The 23,166-nt window shown below is 39.6% G+C and overlaps 1 protein-coding gene across 2 annotated transcripts; it reads left to right on the top strand.

The window, feature by feature from the left end:
* Positions 1-373: 373 nt before the first annotated feature.
* Positions 374-15,626, top strand: LOC142934082 (uncharacterized). Of its 2 annotated transcripts, none has more exons than XM_076078472.1 (7): positions 374-3,662; positions 6,346-6,723; positions 7,345-7,629; positions 9,404-9,494; positions 10,181-10,235; positions 12,578-12,651; positions 13,579-15,626. In XM_076078472.1, the coding sequence occupies exons 1-7, from the start codon at positions 3,473-3,475 to the stop codon at positions 13,634-13,636; spliced, it is 1,131 nt and encodes a 376-aa protein (XP_075934587.1). In that variant the 5' UTR covers positions 374-3,472; the 3' UTR covers positions 13,637-15,626. The 2 variants fall into 2 exon arrangements, with proteins under 2 accessions (XP_075934587.1, XP_075934588.1); XM_076078473.1 differs by having other exon boundaries at positions 12,581-12,651.
* Positions 15,627-23,166: the final 7,540 nt, after the last annotated feature.

Genomic DNA, 23,166 nt, shown 5'->3' on the forward strand with positions numbered 1-23,166 from the left:
CACCAACGGGAAGCGCCCGCCATTCGGAACCTGAAAACCTAGTGCAGTACGGCAGTCTCTTCCTGGCTGTCCGCCGTGCGCCTCCGGGTACCCGACTCTCTTATGACAAGAAATATTGTCATTTTAAAATCTACACTAATGCAAGCGTTTTTGATTAAAAAAGAACAGCAACTACAATTTTAGACGGAGCTCCATGGTGACTAGTGCTATTTTTAGAACATGTCTTGCGGGCGACTCACGTGGTCCCTGCGGGCAACAGGGTGCCCACAGGCACCGTGTTGGCTACCTCTGATCTAGAAGGTCCAAACCCACCTTTCTCTGCGCCACCCCAACAGATCGTATGAACTTCTCAATGTCAGGGAAATAATCACTCACTTTTGCAGATCTATTGTAAGTTACATCCAAAAACGAGTTTATTTCCTCTAGTGAATACAGATCAGTGCCTTTAATGCACGTTTCAGAATTAGATGCAACATCTGATTCACTCTCATACTCCATGTCCTCTCCCTCACAAGACAGCTGGCTGTTGGACACAGACCCTACACTCTGTCCTTCATCTAAGGCCCTGTCCACATTACTCCGTTTTTACTCCGTATTTGCTACGTTTACACTGAGCAGCCACACTACGCCGGAGTTTTGGAGCACCCTAAACGGAGGAATCTGAAAACTCCGGCGAGGTTGGAGGTATTTGAGAACTCCGGGGTTGCGTTTGCGTGTGGACGGTCGGATACGGATGTGCTTAGAAAAAATTACGCCCACACCCGTGTTCACTACTGGATTGGTTCTTGGCAACCATGACGTCTCCGTCCCTGATTCGTCACACTCACTATCACGTGACCCGTACCCGGAAGAAAACAAACTGGGCTACCAGCGATTCATTTCAACATGGATAACTAATTGCAAGCGTTGCTGCTAGCACAACAGCTACACGATGTTGCTGCTAGCACAACAGCTACACGATGTTGCTGCTAGCACAACAGCTACACGATGTTGCTGCTAGCACAACAGCTACACGATGTTGCTGCTAGCACAACAGCTACACGATGTTGCTGCTAGCACAACAGCTACACGATGTTGCTGCTAGCACAACAGCTACACGATGTTGCTGCTAGCACAACAGCTACACGATGTTGCTGCTAGCACAACAGCTACACGATGTTGCTGCTAGCACAACAGCTACACGATGTTGCTGCTAGCACAACAGCTACACGATGTTGCTGCTAGCACAACAGCTACATGATGTTGCTGCTAGCACAACAGCTACATGATGTTGCTGCTAGCACAACAGCTAGCAGCAGCTGTTGTGCAGTAAAAGTCTGCATTTCTGTGGAGGAAGCAGCTGTTATTGGAGTGATTAGCGAGCGGCGTGACCGTCATCAGCCCTATGGAGCAGCTCATTGTTTTTAGATTCTAATGAGAAGACATGCTGCACTAACGTTTTACTTCTTCCGTTTGGTAGCCTTGAGAGACCTTAGTCTGTAAGTATGTATTTATGGAGCATGAAAAGATGTACGTAGATATATTCTATTCGCGTGTTTAGTATAACATTTGTGTTGTATTAAATGCTAATCGCGGTTAGCATTTCTCCATTGGCGGTAATGTTAAAATTAGCTTAGAAGCTAGCTAGGCGGACATGATGTTCAGAGCTACTAGTGAGAACAGACATCAACAACACGGAGGAAACGAGTGAGAGACCACATTGATGGACCCATAATCTAGTAAACGTTTATGTGTAAGTGTTGATGTTAAAGTAAATTTGGAGAGAGAGAGAGAGAGAGAGATGAAAAATAAAACTTCTAAAACTTTCCACGAACTGTCTGTTTGAGTTTATAGAGGGAGATTTTAGAGGAAGATCTTAAGTATCAAATACAACCTTTCATTATTAAAGACTACTTTATTACTCTGTAGTATTTTATTTTTTTTAACTAAGCAAGCAATCCACTTCCTGTTTACACCGTCACGTGCATGCCCAGTGTACGTTAATGGTCACGTGCTGTCCGTCTTCGAAAGCTGCCGTGTGGATGCAGATCAACTCGAGAATGATGCTGAAACTCCCGTGTGGACAGAGATCGTTTCTATTTGACAAATCTGCATCCAAGGAGAAACGGAGTAATGTGGACAGGGCCTTAGGCTATGATGAGATCTCCACCTGCAGAACCTGTAGCTGCCTCTTCACAGACTTCTACCGACTGTGGTGGTGCTTCGGTACCAGATGTAGTGAGGTTCTGCGCCACCACAGAAACCTGCTGGTTGTAAGACTGGCCCTGATCCTCCTTATCGACATTGTTGTTATCAGCAGAAGACGAAGAAGCGCCGCCGACCGCACCGGCGGGAGCCGCCGCGGCACCAGGCTCCGCCTCCGCGCTTCTCTGCTGCTTGTGCGGACACGCGAAGCGTTTGTGTCCTACATCTCCACACTCAAAGCATTTGATCTGTCCCGAGCTAGCGTACACCATGTATGAACCCTCCCCGTGTTTAACCCTGAAGGACACCTCCAGTGTTTGTGTAGGTGACTCCAGGAACATGAAGACCTGCCGCCTAAGAGACAGCACGTGCTTCAGTTTGGGATCCTTACACCCCAAACTGACTGTTTTAAATCCGCTGGCAAACTTTCCAAACCTGCGCAGCTCATTTTCTAACAGCTCGTTCGGTATAAACGGCGGAACACCGGACACGGTGATCCGCGTAGAGGGCACTGAGAGCGGAGAGACCTGCACGAAGCTGTCCCTGATCAACACGCCGCTCTCTATCAGGTTGTGGACATAAGCCTCGCTCGCCACGAACACAACCACAGCTTTATTCATCCGAGATGCAAAGGAGAGTTTGTCATGTCCCACCTGCTCTCCGACAGCCAGCAGCACCTCCTCTACTGACACGCTGCTGTCCGGTGGAACTACCCGGACTCCCTGCCGGATTGACGGGCGTGGCGTCTCGGAGGACGCCATCCTCCCGAACAACACCAAACACCACTAATCACACGTTCTACCGATAAAAAGAGGAGAGGAGAGGACAAATCAGATTCTTCTGATGTCTCCTCAGTGGTCTCGTTGTTGCTCGTGTTGTCAGGTTGCTCGTGTTGTCAGGTTGCTCGTGTTGTCAGGTTGCTCGTGTTGTCAGGTTGCTCGTGTTGTCAGGTTGCTCGTGTTGTCAGGTTGCTCGTGTTGTCAGGTTGCTCGTGTTGCCAGGTCTGAAGAGGTTTTCTCTCTGATCACAAACAGGTTTATTGGGCAGCTTGATGACAATAAACACATTGAGAGGAAACACAATGAAAGCAATGGAAAAGTCAAGAACACACAGGATTACAGTGGAGATGTGTAGAAGCAGGACTGTAGTTGTGTGCAGTGAGGGAACAAGTGTTGACCGGAGGACGTTGACAGTAAAGATAAAGTGTTTCTCAGAAAAGGCCTCGTGCTCTCGAGTCATTAGGAAGTGACCAGCAACAGGAGAAGTGTCAGATATCTGAGAGAAGACAATGTTGAAAGAAGAGTTCTCGGAAAAAGAGAAAAGAAAAGAGGAAGTCAGAAAGTCAAAGACCTTCTTGTTATGTCACAAGCGTCCGTGGGTCGGCTCACTCTGGCTCCTCTTTGTGTCGGGGAAGACGTGGACAGTCAGGATGGCGCTCTGGGACACAAAGGTTCTGTGCTTGATGTTCCTGCTGACAGGTGAGGCTGACGTCCGTCTCTGGGTTCTCCTCTCTCACGTTCTCCGTGTGAAAACTGAGAACATTCAACAACAATGTCGAACTACATGTACACAAATACTGCACTTCAGTACGACTCAGAGGTATTTAAACCTCTGAGTCTGTGATTTATTTATTTGACTTCATTTCTGTTTTATTATATTTTCTCTTTCTGTAAAACTGGATCAACTGCGTTCACATCACCTCATCAACAATAATCTATAACACATCAAAGTAGAACGATGCCTGTGTCTAATAAGTGCTTTGTGTTGTACATTATAAGTACATGTAATACTTGACAGCATGTGTTTTACTGCAGTAGGCGTGTGAGTACTTCTTCTTCTCTAATCTGTCTCTCTCTCTTCACTCTTACTTCCCTTCATGTCTATTTATGAATCCAGCAACTACGTGTGAAGACAGTTTATTACAGAGAATCACACTCAGCTGCTCGCTGTGTCTGCAGCACTTTACATATTTAAAACTGTTTTATTGCACTTTAAGTTTCACAGCAAACACGAAAAAACAGAAAAGGTCAGAACCATGACTTTCATCCATAGAACCACAACTAACTCACTATACCCCTCATTATATATTCATGTATTCATATATTCATGACGTGGTTCAGCTTCTAGAGACGTGTTGAGTCGTTACTTTAAACTTTGCTGAGATGATTATAAGTTATGAAGAAGACATTCTTACTGCTTTGAGTTGTTTTTATACTTATTCATTTATTTGCCCTGAAGTCTGTTTCACATCACCGAGGTTACAGCTGAAACAATAAGATATTCACACACACACACACACACACCATCATACATCTACAACAACACTAATGTAATATATTACACACATGTAACTATAGCAGATCAGAACCTTTTATAAATCTATTAATTTAAACATTCATAGAGTCAGTGATTTATTACCAGCTGGTCTTCCTTCATGTTTAAACTCTTTATTTTAGTCTAAATTATGACTTTAACGTCTTCATATTTCTATAATATTATAGTTTTCTCTTTATTTGTAAAACGCTCTGCTGACAGCAGACTTAACTTTGCAGTGTGACGACCCCTCCCTTCCACCAGGGGTCTGTGTCTGTTTCGGTTGTCTTGCAGGATGTTGATCGGCAGCTGATGAGCCACACCTGAGCCTACTGGGTTGGTCCCAGCTATATATGCTGCCCCTCTTCTGTGGCTGGGGCCCTCTCTGCCTCCTGTGCGGAGGACCCGGCTGTTTATTTGTTTGTTTAGTTTAGGTCTGTTAGTTTGTACTTTAAATAAACGTCTATTTATTACTTTTAACTCGTCTTGTCTCCCTCATGTTACGACTTTTTGAGCCGGGTCGTGACAGCAGCTTTATTCATAAAATTGACATTTGTATCATTCAGTGTGGCTTTGTGCCACAAAGCCACACTGAATGTAATCCATCGGGCTTAATAATAATAATAACTAGAAAATTCCTAAAGAAATTGACAGTGTGGCTTCTACTGCCCGAAGAAATCGCAATATATACACACGCCAATGTTACCGGTAGTGTCATTCAGGTTCAATTGAGATAGCGCTACTCTCTTTTCTGCATTGTTTTCTTCTCCTCACACAGCGTTGCCAACAGCGGCGTGAAAAATACATCAAAACGTGCGGCCTGATCGGGAATAGTGTGCTATCTATTTTTCGGAGAGATTCACCCAGCGGTTTTCCCGAAAATTCCCGAAAATCCACAAAAACTGAGCAAACTTTCTCCATTCACTTGAATGGGGTTGCGGAGTGAAGAGAGCTAAAAAAAAACACTTAACTTTGGGCCCATATTGACGAGCCGTACATTAACGTAGAGACATGATTCAAAGTTTAAAACGTAGACAAAACGCTGCACTTTATTAACACCACAAACATAAAAAACACATCAGCGCGTTTCCCAGAGTCTTATCTTTCTCAAGGTATCCATAGTTTGGCACTCAGACTCCTGCTAATTTGTTAAAAGGAGACAGGAGTTTTGTTTAAAATCACTGTTTACTGTAATGTTCCCTAATCAGTCTGCCTCTAACACCAGGTGCGTCCTCACCATGGCAACCAGTTACACACACGCACGCAGGCTCTCTCTCTCTCTGTCTGTCTCTCTCTCCCACTCCAGTCCCACCCTTTCAAAATAAAAGCCCCACAAATACAAGTTTCAATCCAAGAGTACTAATCTAAAATGCAGAAAAGAGAGTAGCGCTATCTCAATTGAACCTGAATGACACTACCGGTAACATTGGCGTGTGTATATTGCGATTTCTTCGGGCAGTAGAAGCCACACTGTCAAAATTTCTTTAGGAATTTTCTAGTTATTATTGTTATTAATAACTTTTAAAAAACTCAAAATGCATTGAAAAGAGATGGATGTAATAATTTCCAAAATTCACATGTTTTTATCTCACAAAATATTCTGCTTCAATCCATGTCTGCTGGCGTTTATCCTGCTCCTGTATGAGCAGCAGTTTAACAGCACCATACGTCTGAACCATAATAACTCAAAAGGTTTCTGTCTGTGTTGAGGAAAAGGCCGCAAATTTAATTTAAAACGAGATCAAATCTCAGGTCTGTGACTCTAGTTCTACTATCAGACTTTTGTTCACTGAGACTAAAACCTGAATTCTGTCCTTTTACGTCATTTTCTGCATTTTGTGTCTCCAGGTGCTGTGAGTCAACGTGTGAACTATTCAGATCCAGTTTGTGGTGTTAGAGGATCCACAGTGACCCTCCCCTGCACCTTCACACCAGGGAAGACTGTCACTCAGGATGGAAGAGAGGTTTTGGTCGAGATCATCAGAGTCGTTTGGTGCCAGAACCATGCAATTTGTCAGGGTGTCACTCCGACTGTGACCGACAACACATTACAAAACAACGCCAACAACCCTCGTTATCGTTACCTGGGAGACACGAAGGGAAACTGTACTTTACAGATCTCAGGTCTAAAGAAGGAAGACGATAAAACTCTTCGCTTCAGAATGGAAGATGAAAACAAGTTATCCTTTTACACTAACCAAACAGGAGTGAGAGTCACAGTCGATGGTAAGAGCATCGTGTTGTTATGCCAACACACTTGTTAATATTACCGATCACTAACATCTGTGATCCTGGAGCCCAGAGGTTTGTGTGCTGTAGCTTCTTTTACAGATCTGTTGGTTTTCATGGACGAACTTTTGTGGCTTTCAATGAAGAAATACTCAAACTGATGCTAATGTAGCTAATAGCCTCTTCAGGAGCCGCCATTGTTGTTTATTTGTTGAGTGGACCAGAATAAATATATTATGGCTTTGTATCCCAATGGTCCCAACAATAATCATGTTAAAGTAGTAATGGTGGTCACAAAGTGGAGTCCTGCTAAATGCAGCAAACTCAGAGGAAAAGATGAAGAACGGAGATCATGGTTCATAAACGACTGTGTTTCTGAAGGAAGTTAATAAAGGTACATTCCTGTGCAAAGCTTCTAGAGAGGAGCAACAGAAAGCATCCGACTGGAACCATTACAAACATGAGGTGTTCAGGGTCCAGGACATTAGAGCTCTACAGCAGGTAGTTAGAACCATCAGAACATCGTTGGTACTGTCGACTGAGCCTCAGTGATGTTGATGTATTCATTTATTGAATCTGTAAGTCAAGGAAAAGTAACATTTAAAATACATATTTCAGATAAGACTCAAATGAAGATACTGAGCTCCAGAGACGGAGAGTTTAAGAGAGGTGAAGCCGTCACACTGACCTGCACTACAGAGTGCACCTTCCACCAGCTGGAGGTCACCTGGTTCAGAGATGGCCACGCCCTCAGATACACTGGCCCCTCCCTCCACCTCGGCCCTCTGAAAGCAGAGGATTCTGGGAACTACACCTGTGATTTGAAGAACACCGTCGGCACACTCTCCCATCCGTTCAGTCTGAATGTGGAGGCTGGAGAGGACGAACAGAGTACCCACACAGGTAGAGAACAGAGTACCTGAGCAGGTAGAGAACAGAGTACCTGAGCAGGTAGAGAACAGAGTACCTGAGCAGGTAGAGAACAGAGTACCTGAACAGGTAGAGAACAGAGTACCTGAGCAGGTAGAGAACAGAGTACCTGAGCAGGTAGAGAACAGAGTACCTGAGCAGGTAGAGAACAGAGTACCTGAGCAGGTAGAGAACAGAGTACCTGAACAGGTAGAGAACAGAGTACCTGAGCAGGTAGAGAACAGAGTACCCACACAGGTAGAGAACAGAGTACCTGAACAGGTAGAGAACAGAGTACCTGAGCAGGTAGAGAACAGAGTACCTGAACAGGTAGTAAACAGAGTACCTGAACAGGTAGAGAACAGAGTACCTGAGCAGGTAGAGAACAGAGTACCTGAGCAGGTAGAGAACAGAGTACCTGAACAGGTAGAGAACAGAGTACCTGAACAGGTAGAGAACAGAGTACCTGAGCAGGTAGAGAACAGAGTACCTGAACAGGTAGTAAACAGAGTACCTGAACAGGTAGAGAACAGAGTACCTGAACAGGTAGAGAACAGAGTACCTGAACAGGTAGAGAACAGAGTACCTGAGCAGGTAGAGAACAGAGTACCTGAGCAGGTAGAGAACAGAGTACCTGAGCAGGTAGAGAACAGAGTACCTGAACAGGTAGAGAACAGAGTACCTGAGCAGGTAGAGAACAGAGTACCTGAGCAGGTAGAGAACAGAGTACCTGAACAGGTAGAGAACAGAGTACCTGAGCAGGTAGAGAACAGAGTACCTGAGCAGGTAGAGAACAGAGTACCTGAGCAGGTAGAGAACAGAGTACCTGAGCAGGTAGAGAACAGAGTACCTGAACAGGTAGAGAACAGAGTACCTGAGCAGGTAGAGAACAGAGTACCTGAGCAGGTAGAGAACAGAGTACCTGAGCAGGTAGAGAACAGAGTACCCACACAGGTAGAGAACAGAGTACCTGAACAGGTAGAGAACAGAGTACCTGAGCAGGTAGAGAACAGAGTACCTGAGCAGGTAGAGAACAGAGTACCTGAGCAGGTAGAGAACAGAGTACCTGAACAGGTAGTAAACAGAGTACCTGAACAGGTAGAGAACAGAGTACCTGAGCAGGTAGAGAACAGAGTACCTGAGCAGGTAGAGAACAGAGTACCTGAACAGGTAGAGAACAGAGTACCTGAACAGGTAGAGAACAGAGTACCTGAGCAGGTAGAGAACAGAGTACCTGAACAGGTAGTAAACAGAGTACCTGAACAGGTAGAGAACAGAGTACCTGAACAGGTAGAGAACAGAGTACCTGAGCAGGTAGAGAACAGAGTACCTGAGCAGGTAGAGAACAGAGTACCTGAACAGGTAGAGAACAGAGTACCTGAGCAGGTAGAGAACAGAGTACCTGAGCAGGTAGAGAACAGAGTACCTGAGCAGGTAGAGAACAGAGTACCTGAACAGGTAGTGAACAGAGTACCTGAACAGGTAGAGAACAGAGTACCTGAACAGGTAGAGAACAGAGTACCTGAGCAGGTAGAGAACAGAGTACCTGAACAGGTAGAGAACAGAGTACCTGAGCAGGTAGAGAACAGAGTACCTGAACAGGTAGTGAACAGAGTACCTGAACAGGTAGAGAACATAGTACCTGACAGAAAGAGGTAGCAGAGTGAAGGTGTTGCCAGAGCTCGTGTTATGTTAAATGTTCCCAGAGTCATGACTGTAAGGATGTAGTGCTAACCTCTCGTCTCATAACAGACTGGTGTGTTTTCAGGAGGCGTTCTGGTGCCTCTGATCGTCGGTGTGGTGGTTGGTGTCCTGCTGGCTCTCTGTAGTCTCATTCTGGTCCTCTGCATCATCAGAAGGTATTCTGTCTGGACAACCTGTCCCTTTAATCCGCCTGTATTAATATCTACACTTGTTATAGTTGTTATATCTGTACATAGTAGTTAAAGGTGTTTATCTTGTTCAGCTCTGATGTCCTGGTTTGTTTCTAGGTTCATAAGTTACTTCGTTGTTTGTGTTGAAATATAATTAAATATAATATAAAGCTGATTCTGCTGCTGATTTCAGTACTTTTACCCAAGTACTGCAACTCAAGTACATGTTAGAAGTACTTGAATGTTTCCATTTATTCTATGTCATACTTCTACACCAATACATCTCAGAGGGAAATGTTATACTTTTTGCTGCACTTCATTTATGTGACAACTGCAGCAGTTACTCTTAAAAGATTGATTTATGGCCATTTAAACACATTTTATATATCTAATATGAATATATATATATATATATATATATATATATATATATATTTATATTTATATTATATATACACACAGAGGTGGGAGGCGTGGTGTATATATATATCTATATATATAATATACATAACTCATAACAATGAGACGTTTTTTATAATTATCAGATAAAAAAGTCAGAATTAATATGTTTAAGTTTGGAGAGTGTGATGTATTTAAATATATATATATATATATTATCATAAGCTTGTGACGCTGGACTTCCTGATGTTTTCATATATTTGTATTTTTAGGAAGCGAGCGGCAGATAAGAATCAGTCAGCTGTGAGAGAGGAGGCGGGGCCAAAGGTGAGTCCGTCATCATTCAATATCCAGTTTATGATTATCTCCTATTCTGCTCACATTGTATACATTAATATACAGGGTTAGGGTTATATATTATATATTATATATTATATATATATATATATATATATATAATATATATATATATATATATATATATATATATATGGGTCAATGACATGACATGCATATTTTTGTGTCCAAGTCCACTATTTCCTTTTAAAACAATTGTATCAATTGATGACATATATCATTTTATTCTATAAAATCTAGTTTTGATACATTTTCAGTACAGTCAAATAATATATATTATTTTGTGTTTTGGCATCTCAAACCCTGTAAATGACAGGCGGTGCACCTGTCCTAGCAGATGAACAGTCTAAGAAAACTATTAAAAAAGGTATTTAAATGATAATAAATTCAAAATAAAATCCTACGGCATGCTTTTATTGTTGTAACGATTCAAATAAACCACATTTTTACAAATACCAATAGTTTTAAGCTGTTGCGATCATTTAAAAACTTTTGTCCAGCAATTTGAATGTTCTCAAATGTCAGGGTGGCACAGCTGTAAAGATGGGACTTTTATTATGAAATTAAAGTGGAAAACAGTAAACAGGTTATTGCATCATCAAGAGGACCTCAACGGACCTTTATAGCAGAGTGAAAATGTTTTTATATCTCTTTTGAATATTGATAAAAACAGCTACTTTCAGCTTATAGGTAGAGTGGTTCACTTTCCATGTCAGGGCGGTACAACCAATGTAAAACTAGAACAATGTTATTTTATCATAAATGTCTTTATTCTATTTTAAATGTAAATGTATGAAGTTGTTAGCAAGAACAAAAGCTAATGCTAGTGTCCTAGTAGATGCCTGTTTCATTTGAAATCAGTTGCAAATGTCAGGTGGTGCAACCAGTAAGGCAGGTGGTGCAACTGCAGAGAATGTCACTCTATGATATTATATTTAAAGCTCTGACATTATATTTTAAAAAAAATTCTAAAGTTTCACAGTGTTAAGTTAACTATATTATACACTTTCAAACTATTTTTCATGATATTAATGAATATTGTTTAACTATTAAGGATGCCACTGTCAAGTAAAGCAAAGCCAGCAGGACGCAGGGAGCAGACAACAAGTCCTGTATGGAGTGTGTGCAAAACGCTGCTACAATGAGGTAGAAGCTGCAACACGCAGGCGGAGGAGACTGTGATTTTGCCTGTTCCAGATATGTGCTAAACATGATTACTATGAAATATTTACTTCTTTTACTTAAAAAGAGACTGTTGACTAAAAGCATGTTGTTGTATTTGAAAAAAAAATGCAAATTGTCTGCATATTTGCTGTGATTACTAATATTGTCAGGCGGCACAACTGATAAATGTCATGGTGGTCCGACCAGGTAAAATATTAATTTAAAGCAATGAATAATAGGTTAAAGTGATTGTTTTCTTTTGCTTAATATGATGTGAAGAACTATTGTATTGAATGTATTCATTTGTATATTTGTATTATTATGTTTAAATGTAAAATCAAAAGTTAAATATACTAAATACCTGCCAAGAGAACGCAATTATGATAAATTATTGTATATATATAAAACACAACCACAAAATACGATGTGTTAGACACAGTAGACACTCTAAGGGATACTTGTCAGAAATTTCAGTTTGAATAAATATTAGGAAAATATATATTGTTTTATAAATATGTGGTTGCGCCACCTGACATTTTTTAGCCTGTGAAGTTAAAAAATACTTTAAAAAACTATTTAAAATACTATGAAAAGTTGGTTCACAACTTAGACTTGTTTCACCACATTGTTCCAGACACAAAAATATGCATTACATCCATTTTGAAGATAATTTTTTTAATTACCTTTTTAGAAGCCTTATTTGTCAATGACCCACATATATATATATATATATATATACACATAAATTAGTGCTGGGCAAGTTAACGCGTTATTATCGCGTTAACGCATTAATTAATTAACGCCGACAATTATTTTATCGCGCGTTAACGCAGTTTTTTTTTATTATTAAGCGGACATTTTTAACACAAGAACCGGGCAGCGAGCGGTGAACAGCTGTTTGTGTGGCGTCACTTCCTGAATTTTGCGCATAACAATGCGATTAATCGCGATTAAAAATTGTAATTGTTGCCCAGCACTAGTATATATATATACAGTATATATAAATAAAAGAGGTATGTTTGAGTTTGTTTACATGATCTTTTTTGTATTTTGAGTCCAAACGTATTCGTTGTTATTGTTTGGTTATTGTTTAATAAGATATTTGCAGGTTAGACTCTATGAATCACTGATGTTCCTGTCTGTTCCAGCAGGGCAGAGCCATCGAGGCAGAGGACGACGTCAGCTACGCCCCCATCCAGTTCAAAGCCAGGAGCCAGGCCAGGTACTGTGGGGGGGGGGCACTCAAATCAAAGCAGGTCCTCACCGCTGCAGTAAAATACAGGAACTGTTTCTCTATCACAGAAACCCGACTGGTGAACTCAGATTCGGCCAGCCGCGGTTTTGGTCTTTTGACTGATCGAGACATTTACCAACTTCCCTGACGGTGATGATCTAACATCAGCAACCATTGCAGCAGTATGAAACACAACAGTAGTTGTGTTTAGCATTAAGTCGGCGGTCCGTGAGCAAACACAACACCACGTTAACAACACCAACAAGGTCGTAAACACACTATGACCTGACTGCCCAGACACTAAGAGAAGCCTCTTACTGTGAGAGGACTTCTCAGGTCGATGTGGTTCTTCAGAGGTTCTCGGTTAAACTCGGTTGCGGAGCTTCAAGCTTCACGGTGATAAACTGTCTGAGAGAGTTTTCTCCTCAGACATTACGGGAATTCTTCTTCCTTATGAGCGGCAGAATGTCGACGCGAACGGGGAGAGAACGGGGCGTAGAAGTTCTCCGTTCTCTTCTCCAGGATCCAAAAACAGAGAAGTTAAGACCATGACCTCAGGTTCCTTCAAGAGAAAAGTCTTTGTTGTGCCTCCTTGCATGCAAATCGAATGGCGTGGAACGACAGAGAGCTGGAGGAGACGCAGAGTCTCACAGTTCTTGGGGAGCGCAGGTGTCTCTCGTCCAATGAGATCTCAGTGTTGAGTTTGGATGAAACGTCCCACTGAGGGTCGACTCAGCGTCTCCTGGAGCTTTGTGTGATTTACACTCAATCAGGCTTTAGACTGCTCTGCAGAACCAACAGGCCCAAGTCTTAGTTCAGAGCACACGGTGAGGCCCCGACAGAAAGAACATCAGCGTAAACGATGTCCTCAGGGACTATAAGACTGATTGAACATGTTTGTTTGTTTGTTTGTAGACTGGTGGAGGAGGCGGATGACGCCATCATCTACAGCTCGGTGGTTGGTCGAGGTTGAGGTCACATGACCTTCGGTCCCACAGGACGGGTACTCCTTCAGGGTTCTGGAGGTTCTGTTCCTACGTTCAACAGGAGGACGACACTTTAATGTGACTCTTGATTCATTATAGGGATACTATGAACATGTTATTACAACGTTATAACTGTTCAGCTCACTATACATTTAATATCACCATTACTGCTTCTGGATCTAAACTGGTTCTAACCGGATGTGAGTGGTTTTCAACTGTGACTTTGTAATTGTAACTCTTCACACACACACACACACACACACACATACACACACATATACACACACACACACACAGCCGTCTGTCTTCCTCTTTGCTCCTCTGAATACTGCTGCTACTGCTTGTAATACTACTACCTCTGTAAATACTGCAAACGTATATAGTTCAGCGATTGGTTAGCTCAGTGAATCCAACGTCCTGTTTCTGCAGCTGCACTTTGAAGCTGATGTTGACGTAGAGGCCAAACAGTGAGCTACAACTTCCTGGTCCGTCACACAGCTTTTCCCCGTAGACTTAAATTGAGAAAGAGACGTCTGTAACTCAGAGGATATTTTAGTTTGAGGTCAATCAATTTTGAAGTTGTATCAGCTGATGACAGAGTAATTTAACTTCCTCCGTTCATGTGAATGAGAGCGAGGATGGACTGAGAGCTGGGGAGGGGCGGGGCTAAAGGAGGCACGCATCGCTGCGTGCTTGGCTGACATCTTGAAGTGGATGACGACACACCACCTGAAGCTCAACCTGGACAAAACCGAGCTGCTGTTCCTCCCGGGGAAGGGCTGCCCGCACAGAGACCTCTCCATCACCATTGATGATACCGTGGTGACGCCAACTCGGACTGTGAGGAACCTGGGTGTGACCCTGGACGACCAACTGTCATTCTCAGCAAACATTGCATCGGTTACACGCTCCTGCAGATTCCTGCTCTACAACATCAGGAGGATTCACTTCCTCACTGATGAGACGGCGCAGGTGCTCATCCAGGCTCTGGTCATCTCCCGGCTGGACTACTGCAACTCACTACTTGCCGGAGCCCCGGGGTCGGCCATCAGACCTCTGGAGCTTGTCCAGAAAGCTGCAGCTCGTCTGGTGTTCAATCGCCCCAAGTTCTCCCACACAACTTCCCTTCTCCGTTCTCTACACTGGCTCCCTGTAAGAGCTCACATCCAGTGTAAGACTCTGGTGCTAGCCTACAGGGCAGTGAAAGGAACAGCTCCTTCCTATCTCCAGGCCACGGTCAAGCCCTACACCCCCGCCCGACCTCTTCGCTCTGCTGCCTCGGGGCGATCGGTTGCCCCGTCGCTCAGAGGTCCCTGCGGCCGATCGACCCGGTCGCGGCTGTTTCCTGTCCTGGCCCCACAGTGGTGGAATGAACTCGTAGTTCTCTTGAATAACTATATTGATGAATACACTTACTGTAAGTCGCTTTGGATGAAAGCGTCTGCTGAATGACTGTAATGTAATGTAGTGAGCATGCTCAGTGGGCCCCAGTGATGATGGAGATCTGGTATTTTTATACACGGAAGTCAAACTTCTTTTGCTTCATGAACGTGCTTTTCTTTCTACGCCGATGATCCGTTGAGCAGAAACCAGACGGCAACGTCCTGTTCTATGAAGTGAAGCCAAAGCTTCATGTAATTGTCGCGTGAAACAGAAATAATAAAGTTTCTTTCTTTCTGCTATTTCTAACTCTTCGTCTGTTTTCTACTAATTGTACTGAAGACTTGTTATAATTACAACATGTATCGTTAAAAAAAGAAAAACTCTTCAACACAACTGAATCTCTGATTGGTCGATTCTTACAGCAATGCTCTCTGGGACTTGTAGTCATGTAAAGTTGTGGAATATTATGAATGTATTGATTGCTTTGGATTTTTTATTATTTTAGCATTCATATTTTTTTGTCATGTATTGAATTATTTCAGTAACTTTGTCTTAAATATGAATAAAGGATAATTTGGTAAGATATGAAATAAAGTCTGTGAGAGTTCCTGTTTTCATTTTAGAGACGACAACAAAAAAACAGGAAGAAAGTGAGAGGTTAAAACACATTTAAAGTTCTATTAAAACACATTTAAAGTTCTACTAAAACACATTTAAAGTTCTATTAAATCACATTTAAAGTTCTACTAAAACACATTTAAAGTTCTATTAAAACACATTTAAAGTTCTACTAAAATACATTTAAAGTTCTATTAAAACACATTTAAAGTTCTACTAAAACACATTTAAAGTTCTATTAAAACACATTTAAAGTTCTACTAAAACACATTTCAAGTTCTATTAAAACACATTTAAAGTTCTATTAAAACACATTTAAAGTTCTATTAAAACACATTTTAATCTGTTTGAATCTGTTTCTTCACTTCTGTTCCGGACTCTTGAACGTCTTTCACTAAAAACTAGTTGAGTAACTGAGTTACTACTGATACTTCAACATGAAGCTGATTATACTTGTGTACTTTTACTGCTGATAATTCAACATGAAGCTGATTATACTTGTGTACTTTTACTGCTGATAATTCAACATGAAGCTGATTATACTTGTGTACTTTTACTGCTGATACTTCAACATGAAGCTGATTATACTTGTGTACTTTTACTGCTGATAATTCAACATGAAGCTGATTATACTTGTGTACTTTTACTGCTGATAATTCAACATGAAGCTGATTATACTTGTGTACTTTTACTGCTGATACTTCAACATGAAGCTGATTATACTCGTGTACTTTTACTGCTGATACTTCAACATGAAGCTGATTATACTTATACTTTTACTGCTGATACTTCAACATGAGGCTGATTATACTTGTGTACTTTTACTGCTGATACTTCAACATGAGGCTGATTATACTCGTGTACTTTTACTGCTGATACTTCAACATGAGGCTTATTATACTTGTGTACTTTTATTGCTGATACTTCAACATGAGGCTGATTATACTCGTGTACTTTTACTGCCGATACTTCAACATGAAGCTGATTATACTTATACTTTTACTGCTGATACTTTAACATGAAGCTGATTATACTTGTGTACTTTTACTGCTGATACTTCAACATGAGGCTGATTATACTTGTGTACTTTTACTGCTGATACTTCAACATGAGGCTGATTATACTTATACTTTTACTGCTGATACTTCAACATGAAGCTGATTATACTTGTGTACTTTTACTGCTGATACTTCAACATGAGGCTGATTATACTTGTGTACTTTTATTGCTGTTACTTCAACATGAGGCTGATTATACTTGTGTACTTTTACTGCTGATACTTTAACATGAAGCTGATTATACTTGTGTACTTTTACTGCTGATACTTTAACATGAAGCTGATTATACTTGTGTACTTTTACTGCTGATACTTCAACATGAGGCTGATTATACTTGTGTACTTTTACTGCTGATACTTCAACATGAGGCTGATTATACTTGTGTACTTTTACTGCTGATACTTCAACATGAAGCTGATTATACTTATACTTTTACTGCTGATACTTCAACATGAAGCTGATTATACTTGTGTACTTTTACTGCTGATACTTCAACATGAAGCTGATTATACTTATACTTTTACTGCTGATACTTCAACATGAAGCTGATTATACTTATACTTTTACTGCTGATACTTTAACATGAGGCTGATTATACTTGTGTACTTTTACTGCTGATACTTCAACATGAAGCTGATTATACTCGTGTACTTTTACTGCTGATACTTCAACATGAGGCTGATTATACTTGTGTACTTTTACTGCTGATACTTCAATAGGAAGCTGATTATACTTGTGTACTTTTACTGCTGATACTTCAACATGAAGCTGATTATACTTATACTTTTACTGCTGATACTTCAACATGAAGCTGATTATACTTATACTTTTACTTCTGATACTTCAACATGAGGCTGATTATACTTGTGTACTTTTACTGCTGATACTTCAACATGAGGCTGATTATACTTGTGTACTTTTACTGCTGATACTTCAACATGAGGCTGATTATACTTGTGTACTTTTACTGCTGATACTTCAACATGAGGCTGATTATACTTGTGTACTTTTACTGCTGTTACTTCAACATGAGGCTGATTATACTTGTGTACTTTTACTGCTGATACTTTAACATGAAGCTGATTATACTTGTGTACTTTTACTGCTGATACTTCAACATGAGGCTGATTATACTTGTGTACTTTTACTGCTGATACTTTTACATGAAGCTGATTATACTTGTGTACTTTTACTGCTGATACTTCAACATGAGGCTGATTATACTTGTGTACTTTTACTGCTGATACTTCAACATGAAGCTGATTATACTTGTGTACTTTTACTGCTGATACTTTAACATGAAGCTGATTATACTTGTGTACTTTTACTGCTGATACTTCAACATGAGGCTGATTATACTTGTGTACTTTTACTGCTGATACTTCAACATGAAGCTGATTATACTTATACTTTTACTGCTGATACTTCAACATGAAGCTGATTATACTTATACTTTTACTGCTGATACTTTAACATTAAGCTGATTATACTTGTGTACTTTTACTGCTGATACTTCAACATGAGGCTGATTATACTTGTGTACTTTTACTGCTGATACTTTAACATGAAGCTGATTATACTTGTGTACTTTTACTGCTGATACTTCAACATGAAGCTGATTATACTCGTGTACTTTTACTGCTGATACTTCAACATGAAGCTGATTATACTCGTGTACTTTTACTGCTGATACTTCAACATGAGGCTGATTATACTTGTGTACTTTTACTGCTGATACTTCAACATGAAGCTGATTATACTTGTGTACTTTTACTGCTGATACTTCCACATGAAGCTGATTATACTTATACTTTTACTGCTGATACTTCAACATGAAGCTGATTATACTTATACTGCTGATACTTTAACATGAGGCTGATTATACTTGTGTACTTTTACTGCTGATACTTCAACATGAAGCTGATTATACTCGTGTACTTTTACTGCTGATACTTCAACATGAGGCTGATTATACTTGTGTACTTTTACTGCCGATACTTCAACATGAGGCTGATTATACTTATACTTTTACTTCTGATACTTCAACATGAGGCTGATTATACTTGTGTACTTTTACTGCTGATATTTCAACATGAGGCTGATTATACTTGTGTACTTTTACTGCTGATACTTTAACATGAAGCTGATTATACTTGTGTACTTTTACTGCTGATACTTCAACATGAGGCTGATTATACTTGTGTACTTTTACTGCTGATACTTCAACATGAGGCTGATTATACTTATACTTTTACTGCTGATACTTCAACATGAAGCTGATTATACTTGTGTACTTTTACTGCTGATACTTCAACATGAAGCTGATTATACTTATACTTTTACTGCTGATACTTCAACATGAAGCTGATTATACTTATACTTTTACTGCTGATACTTCAACATGAGGCTGATTATACTTGTGTACTTTTACTGCTGATACTTCAACATGAGGCTGATTATACTTGTGTACTTTTACTGCTGATACTTCAACATGAGGCTGATTATACTTATACTTTTACTGCTGATACTTCAACATGAGGCTGATTATACTTGTGTACTTTTACTGCTGATACTTCAACATGAGGCTGATTATACTTGTACTTTTACTGCTGATACTTCAACATGAGGCTGATTATACTTGTGTACTTTTACTGCTGATACTTCAACATGAAGCTGATTATACTTATACTTTTACTGCTGATACTTCAACATGAAGCTGATTATACTTGTGTACTTTTACTGCTGATACTTCAACATGAAGCTGATTATACTTATACTTTTACTGCTGATACTTCAACATGAAGCTGATTATACTTATACTGCTGATACTTTAACATGAGGCTGATTATACTTGTGTACTTTTACTGCTGATACTTCAACATGAAGCTGATTATACTCGTGTACTTTTACTGCTGATACTTCAACATGAGGCTGATTATACTTGTGTTCTTTTACTGCCGATACTTCAACAGGAAGCTGATTATACTTATACTTTTACTGCTGATACTTTAACATGAAGCTGATTATACTTGTGTACTTTTACTGCTGATACTTCAACATGAGGCTGATTATACTTGTGTACTTTTACTGCTGATACTTCAACATGAGGCTGATTATACTTATACTTTTACTTCTGATACTTCAACATGAGGCTGATTATACTTGTGTACTTTTACTGCTGATATTTCAACATGAGGCTGATTATACTTGTGTACTTTTACTGCTGATACTTCAACATGAAGCTGATTATACTCGTGTACTTTTACTGCTGATACTTCAACATGAGGCTGATTATACTTGTGTACTTTTACTGCCGATACTTCAACATGAAGCTGATTATACTTATACTTTTACTGCTGATACTTTAACATGAAGCTGATTATACTTGTGTACTTTTACTGCTGATACTTCAACATGAGGCTGATTATACTTGTGTACTTTTACTGCTGATACTTCAACATGAAGCTGATTATACTCGTGTACTTTTACTGCTGATACTTCAACATGAGGCTGATTATACTTGTGTACTTTTACTGCTGATACTTCAACATGAAGCTGATTATACTCGTGTACTTTTACTGCTGATACTTCAACATGAGGCTGATTATACTTGTGTACTTTTACTGCCGATACTTCAACAGGAAGCTGATTATACTTATACTTTTACTGCTGATACTTTAACATGAAGCTGATTATACTTATACTTTTACTGCTGATACTTCAACATGAGGCTGATTATACTTGTGTACTTTTACTGCTGATACTTTAACATGAAGCTGATTATACTTGTGTACTTTTACTGCTGATACTTCAACATGAAGCTGATTATACTCGTGTACTTTTACTGCTGATACTTCAACATGAGGCTGATTATACTCGTGTACTTTTACTGCTGATACTTCAACATGAAGCTGATTATACTCGTGTACTTTTACTGCTGATACTTCAACATGAGGCTGATTATACTTGTGTACTTTTACTGCTGATACTTCAACATGAAGCTGATTATACTTATACTTTTACTGCTGATACTTCAACATGAAGCTGATTATACTTGTGTACTTTTACTGCTGATACTTCAACATGAAGCTGATTATACTTATACTTTTACTGCTGATACTTCAACATGAAGCTGATTATACTTATACTGCTGATACTTTAACATGAGGCTGATTATACTTGTGTACTTTTACTGCTAATACTTCAACATGAAGCTGATTATACTCGTGTACTTTTACTGCTGATACTTCAACATGAGGCTGATTATACTTGTGTACTTTTACTGCTGATACTTCAACATGAGGCTGATTATACTTGTGTACTTTTACTGCTGATACTTCAACATGAGGCTGATTATACTTATACTTTTACTGCTGATACTTCAACATGAGGCTGATTATACTTGTGTACTTTTACTGCTGATACTTCAACATGAGGCTGATTATACTTGTACTTTTACTGCTGATACTTCAACATGAGGCTGATTATACTTGTGTACTTTTACTGCTGATACTTCAACATGAAGCTGATTATACTTATACTTTTACTGCTGATACTTCAACATGAAGCTGATTATACTTGTGTACTTTTACTGCTGATACTTCAACATGAAGCTGATTATACTTATACTTTTACTGCTGATACTTCAACATGAAGCTGATTATACTTATACTGCTGATACTTTAACATGAGGCTGATTATACTTGTGTACTTTTACTGCTGATACTTCAACATGAAGCTGATTATACTCGTGTACTTTTACTGCTGATACTTCAACATGAGGCTGATTATACTTGTGTACTTTTACTGCCGATACTTCAACAGGAAGCTGATTATACTTATACTTTTACTGCTGATACTTTAACATGAAGCTGATTATACTTGTGTACTTTTACTGCTGATACTTCAACATGAGGCTGATTATACTTGTGTACTTTTACTGCTGATACTTCAACATGAGGCTGATTATACTTATACTTTTACTTCTGATACTTCAACATGAGGCTGATTATACTTGTGTACTTTTACTGCTGATATTTCAACATGAGGCTGATTATACTTGTGTACTTTTACTGCTGATACTTCAACATGAAGCTGATTATACTCGTGTACTTTTACTGCTGATACTTCAACATGAGGCTGATTATACTTGTGTACTTTTACTGCCGATACTTCAACATGAAGCTGATTATACTTATACTTTTACTGCTGATACTTTAACATGAAGCTGATTATACTTGTGTGCTTTTACTGCTGATACTTCAACATGAGGCTGATTATACTTGTGTACTTTTACTGCTGATACTTCAACATGAAGCTGATTATACTCGTGTACTTTTACTGCTGATACTTCAACATGAGGCTGATTATACTTGTGTACTTTTACTGCTGATACTTCAACATGAAGCTGATTATACTTATACTTTTACTGCTGATACTTCAACATGAAGCTGATTATACTTATACTGCTGATACTTTAACATGAGGCTGATTATACTTGTGTACTTTTACTGCTGATACTTCAACATGAAGCTGATTATACTCGTGTACTTTTACTGCTGATACTTCAACATGAGGCTGATTATACTTGTGTACTTTTACTGCCGATACTTCAACAGGAAGCTGATTATACTTATACTTTTACTGCTGATACTTTAACATGAAGCTGATTATACTTATACTTTTACTGCTGATACTTCAACATGAGGCTGATTATACTTTTGTACTTTTACTGCTGATACTTTAACATGAAGCTGATTATACTTGTGTACTTTTACTGCTGATACTTCAACATGAAGCTGATTATACTCGTGTACTTTTACTGCTGATACTTCAACATGAGGCTGATTATACTCGTGTACTTTTACTGCTGATACTTCAACATGAAGCTGATTATACTCGTGTACTTTTACTGCTGATACTTCAACATGAGGCTGATTATACTTGTGTACTTTTACTGCTGATACTTCAACATGAAGCTGATTATACTTATACTTTTACTGCTGATACTTCAACATGAAGCTGATTATACTTGTGTACTTTTACTGCTGATACTTCAACATGAAGCTGATTATACTTATACTTTTACTGCTGATACTTCAACATGAAGCTGATTATACTTATACTGCTGATACTTTAACATGAGGCTGATTATACTTGTGTACTTTTACTGCTGATACTTCAACATGAAGCTGATTATACTTGTGTACTTTTACTGCTGATACTTCAACATGAAGCTGATTATACTCGTGTACTTTTACTGCTGATACTTCAACATGAGGCTGATTATACTTGTGTACTTTTACTGCTGATACTTCAACATGAAGCTGATTATACTTATACTTTTACTGCTGATACTTCAACATGAAGCTGATTATACTTATACTGCTGATACTTTAACATGAGGCTGATTATACTTGTGTACTTTTACTGCCGATACTTCAACATGAAGATGATTA

This window comes from Anarhichas minor, unplaced genomic scaffold (assembly GCF_050575085.1).
Source record: "Anarhichas minor isolate MPS153535 unplaced genomic scaffold, ASM5057508v1 ptg000066l, whole genome shotgun sequence".
Lineage (NCBI taxonomy): Eukaryota > Metazoa > Chordata > Actinopteri > Perciformes > Anarhichadidae > Anarhichas > Anarhichas minor.